Source organism: Dermacentor andersoni, chromosome 6, assembly GCF_023375885.2.
Source record: "Dermacentor andersoni chromosome 6, qqDerAnde1_hic_scaffold, whole genome shotgun sequence".
Taxonomy (NCBI): Eukaryota; Metazoa; Arthropoda; class Arachnida; order Ixodida; family Ixodidae; genus Dermacentor; species Dermacentor andersoni.
Genome location: NC_092819.1, coordinates 72045841 through 72051058, shown reverse-complemented (window position 1 = coordinate 72051058; position 5218 = coordinate 72045841). Strand labels below are relative to the sequence as shown.

The 5218-nt window shown below is 45.2% G+C and overlaps 1 protein-coding gene across 1 annotated transcript; it reads left to right on the top strand.

Moving 5' to 3' along the window:
- The first annotated feature begins 383 nt into the window (after positions 1-383).
- On the top strand, positions 384-3279 carry LOC129382368 (putative nuclease HARBI1). Its single transcript, XM_055066252.2, has 3 exons — positions 384-514; positions 1357-1495; positions 2497-3279. The coding sequence occupies exons 1-3, from the start codon at positions 509-511 to the stop codon at positions 3012-3014; spliced, it is 663 nt and encodes a 220-aa protein (XP_054922227.1). The 5' UTR covers positions 384-508; the 3' UTR covers positions 3015-3279.
- Positions 3280-5218: the final 1939 nt, after the last annotated feature.

The window sequence follows — 5218 nt, the reverse complement described above, 5'->3', positions numbered from 1 at the left end:
CTTTGGTTGTGTTGCTGGGGAGTGCCGAAAGACAACGACGCGACGAGAGGCAACGACGCGACGCGTTCGGCATGGCCGAAGAAGAGTTTCGAAGGCATTTTAGGCCCTCCAAAGACATAGTGTGACGTCTTTGCGATGAGCTGGAAGGACATCTCGGACCTCAAAGATTTCGTGGTGTCGACACTACGATGAAAGTGCTGTGCGCGCTGCGGTTTTCTGCCACCGGGAGCTTTCAACAGTGCGTCGGGAATGAAGAAGCGATTGCACTGTCGCAGCCTTCGGTCAGCCGGATCATTACAGCCGTCGCCAAGGCCATTACGGTTGTGGGCAAAGAAAAAGGATGGGTTAGATTCCCATCCACGGCGCAACAGAAAGCCGCCGTGGAAAAATTCCAGGAGTTCTAGGATGTGTGAACGGGAGTCTGATAGCCATCGTTCGCCCTAAGAAGCTCGGCCCCGGCGAAACGGAATCGTACTGGAGCCGTAAAGGGTATTACGCCCTCAACTGCATGGTCGTGAGTATTGTTCATTGACAAATATTTTCGATATGTGATTGCGCGAGTGCACGTTGTAAAAAACTTCGTTTCGTTATTTTTCATCAATTGCCGGTAATACTTGCGTTCCTATTCGAGAAAGTAGCGTTTGTATTGTATGTGTAATGACGACTTTGATCTTGGCAATAGAACCCGGCCGCACTTTTTCAGTGCTCTCTAATCACAGTTGAATAGCCTTTTCGATGCTACAATGTAAACACATTACGCGCGACTTAAACCGGAATAGACGCCGTAGCAGTGAAGTCTTCGTCTGCGAGCGATCCTAACAGAAGACGAGCCCTTGTGATTCTTATTCGACGTAAAACTAAAGCATTGTGGCCAACAGACTGTAAACGTGAAAAGGAGCATCCCATCAATGAAAATGGTGTGAGGGAGAATGAGAATGTGTGGACACCCATTTGCTCTAGCTGTTAATACGGCACATGCTGCCACTGCCGCGTTCTTTCGCTTGTAATAGGCACTTTGTCTGGAAAAACAAGAAAAAAACACAGGTGGCACTCTCTAGCAGAATCTTGTACAATATGGACGGAAGAAACCAAAGGAATTATTTTGCACATTGTGTTGTGACCGCACGCCATACATGAGCACATGTACACATGCCAACATTGCATTTGTAGGTTAAGATGACATTGTTATCATGCTGATGATTAGTTCAACTGCCTACTGCGTATGTTATCTCCTTTTCTGTAATTGTGTTGGCTGACTGAACAGTAACTGATTGGCAAGTAGTGTTGTAAGCAAAAGTTTGTGCCAGATATTTGTTGCAGTGGCATTGACACCTTCTCTTTGCTTTCTCTTACGAGGTGTGTGATGCAAAGCTGAATATCCTGGCAATTGACCCACGGTTTCCGGGATCGTGCCACGATTATTTCGTTTGGAGGCATTCTGCATTTCGCCGCCGCCTCACTCGTGGCCTGTTACTTCATGGAGAAGTCTTGCTTGGTAAGTGCACCTAAAGTAGCAGTGCTTCTTCCACATGTAAAACATACACAGTCAAATAGTTTTGCATCCTAGCAAGCTTTAAGAAAGCTTGATTTGCTAGAAATGTGTTGTGAATGCAGCAGTACCTAATGAACCTGCAGCGACTATCGAGAGAAACATGTCTCTCTTAGAAGGCAGATATTTTTACCAGCATGTATACAACAGCTGACATGTTATTCTGTTTATTTACTTATTAATTTCAATACACTGAATGCCACGTGGAGCGTTACAGGCAGGGGTGTAATTCTACAGAACACGTCGAAATGGCAGTTTTCAAGTATGATGGAAAAGGGTTGGTGACAATGGACTCGGGTAGCTGGTTCCTGGTCACTGTCCTTGGAACGAAGGAATAAGCGTGTGCGTGAAACTTTCGGCATCGACGTTAGTGATCGGTGTAGTATATATTGTAGAATAGTGCAAGTTGCGCTATTTTTCTTTGTGTCACAATGCCTGCAGTTTTTTGTGTTGCAGCGACATGCGGTGCTGGAGTGATTAGAAAGGATCAAACGGGTAGCTCGAGTTCGGGTACCTTCACGAGAAGAGGTACGAAAAGTAGAGTAAGGATCCCAGATACTGGCAGCATATCCGAGAGTAGACCTTAGAAGTGTTTTATAAAATAACACTTCTGAAGAGAGAAGAGCTAATTAGTTTTAGTGGAGGATGTACATTTAGGGAGAAGCAAATGGGATGAGCGGAGCAGAAAACCACGAGTATGAAATAAATATCCCATGTCCAACTTAACCCGAGAATGAGATTTGCAGCCGAGACAACAGGTGAAATTGGGCTTTTCTTTAAAATGAGTCGAACTTTCTTTACAACTTTCTGTGAAGGTCAATGTTCGATAGATATTGCAACAATAAATCCAAGACCCGCTGCTGTTGTAAAAGGGCCCTGGCGTAGACTGTTCTTGCATTGTGCCTTAATGTATCCACGTTCGTTCACTGACGTGCAACTCTTTACAGGGGACTCTGGGTACCCGCTAGAGCCATGGATCATGACTCCTGTGCCTGGTCACCCAAATCGCTTCACGGCAGAGGGGCGCTATAATGAGGCACACGCATCAATGCGAAATGCCGTTGAGCGGTGCATAGGAGTCGTCAAGAGCCGCTTCCGATGCCTGCAGAGGTATCGGGTGCTCCACTACTCGCCTCAGAAAGCAGCCACTATTGTTGCAGCTTGTGCAGCGCTGCATAACCTCTGCCTTGCAGCAGGCGTGCCTCTGCCAGACGACCCAGGTGACGACGGTGCACATGACGACAGCGCACAGGAGCCAGCCCAGGCACAAGTGCCGCTTCAAGTACAGGTGCCACCGCAGGCGCACCCTCTACAGCCTTCTCGAGCTTTGTTTCAAAGAGGCCGTGCGGTGCGTGAATCCATAGTTGGTGTGTTTCGGCTGCCCAGAAATTTGCGCATTGCCTACCTGCAAAGTTTGCGCCGGCGCATTCGCTGGCAAATGAGGTGGAGACATGTGCTGGTGTAACATGTTTTATTTTTATTTTCATAAAAGTAAATAGGCCGTGCACTTCAACATAACACATTGCGTGTGCTCACATGTGGCTAATCATAGTATGCTGCATACTGCAGTAGTGAAAAGCACATGATTTGTCTATGTTGAGCATGACAGATACACATGCAGTGACAAATAACAATGTGCCATTATGTTACTCCTTTGCTTTGTTCACTGTGCTTTTGAATATTGTCTCGCCAGGGAATTTTCTTTAAATAAAGGTTATTTCCAAGGTGAATGGCAACCAATCTTGCATTGTTGAATATTGCTTTGCAATGCCTATTTTACTGTGCAGTATGCATTGTTCCAAAGCTGAAGATGTCTGTTCATGTGTGACACGCAAGAGCAGCATGAGTTACACAGCAACTGAAATGTCAGCAATCTGTATAGTACATATTGAAACGTATAGCAACAAACGAGACATGTCAAGCACTTATTGGAGCAGGATTTCTTTAAATAGCAGACACTCATGCTTACTACTGCTTTGTTTAAACTCAAGAGTTGCTTCAACATTGCATTTCTTGCACACATGATTTCACATAATGCTCGTAATTGCTGCTTAACAAGGTGCAACAATATAAACAAAATCATGACAATGAAACATTTCTTTATTTATTCATTTTATTCATTGGGTACCTGCTTTGCCATTCAGGCATTACAGCAGAGAGGGGACAACTCATATAAATGAACACTCAGAATTACACTCATAAAGCATGGAAGAAATCATCATTTGAACAAATACAGACAGTGTCAGGTGGTAGAGTATTCCAGTCTCTTATAGTACGAACGTAGAAAGAGTAGCGGAAAGCGTCGCTTTTAACCCTCTATTGCATGGCGTCCCATATTTGGCACATACCGGTTACCATTCTTTTTCGCGTGTGTGAGATTCCCAGTTGAGAATGTGATACCGTCAGAGTAAATCTCGTAGTTATGCGCACTTATTATGGGCAAGTGCTGCAATCTCTTGAGTGATATGCAAAACAGAAGTGAAGTAGATTTTGGGATGCGACGTGAAACTCGGAGGGGGCTAACACGAGCAATTGGTTTTTTTTTTTCTCTGAAAAGTTCGACCGCAGAAACGTAGAAAAATTATTTTGGCATATTTTTTGGCCTCGCCAATTCAAGGCAGTTACTAGTTTTCTCAATTTTGCCTGCAACTACAGCAGAGAAACCGAAATCGGTGTGTCCCATATTTGGCACAGTATGAACTTGAAATACAAAATATGGTAACGTGCTGCCATCTGTTCAATAGCCCGAAGCTGCAGGTCACTCTATCACAAGATGTAATTTTGACGATCGGTACGGTGAGGGCGAATTGTCTACCAAACAGCCGCCTGAAAAGTGAAAAGGAACTGAAATGTAAAGGAAGTGGTGCTTCAGTGGCACTCACAAGCGCGATAGATGACGTAGAGTTATCGTGTGTGCGTTGATACGACAACCGCGCCGTGACATTTCTGTCGAGCTTTGTTGGGAGAGATCCAGTCCAAAAGACTCAGCGCTGGTTTACCTTCGCCAAGGTGTTTCGCGAAATTGATTGCCCCAGCGTAGTAAATGTCCATAACAGGCACATGGGTGGTGTCGACCTGCTGGACTCTCTGTTTGGACTTTACTGCATACATATCAGATGTCGAAGAAATGGCACTTTCGAATTTTTACGCCTATGCTAGACTTATCGGTACTAACAGCATGGGTATTGTACAGGAGGGTGCAGGAGCAGCTTAGGAGGAGACAAGTACTACCGCTGCCTCAATTAAAAGCAGAAATTGCAGAATGACTTACCTCGCATAACAAGTGCCTACCAAACTAGCGACCAGGAAGGACTTCTAGTCAGGACATCGCATTCCATGTTCAAGTCAAAAAAGCACAGGGACCAGTGGCCGCAATGCCACCCAAAGACGACTGATCTGACCAAGTCAGCCACTGGCCAGAATTTGACGAGAAGAAACAAAGATGTAAGCGGCCACCTTGCACAAACAAGTCGTTGGTAAGATAGAAGAAGTGAAACATTAATCTGTGCCTGAACGCAGCAAACAACTGTTTCATTTCATTCCCCACATCACATTAAAAGGCCACCGTCCGCGAAGCTTTGTTTTCCGCCCATGGCAGCAAGAGCGCTCAGCCATCTTCATGGTGTGCCATATTTGGCACAAAGCTTTATCTTTATTGTTACAGTCATG

Coding starts and splice junctions, on each gene's coding strand:
- LOC129382368 (XM_055066252.2), top strand. Junction 1,496..2,496: donor TCATGGAGAAGTCTTGCTTG/GTAAGTGCACCT, acceptor AACTCTTTACAG/GGGACTCTGGGTACCCGCTA.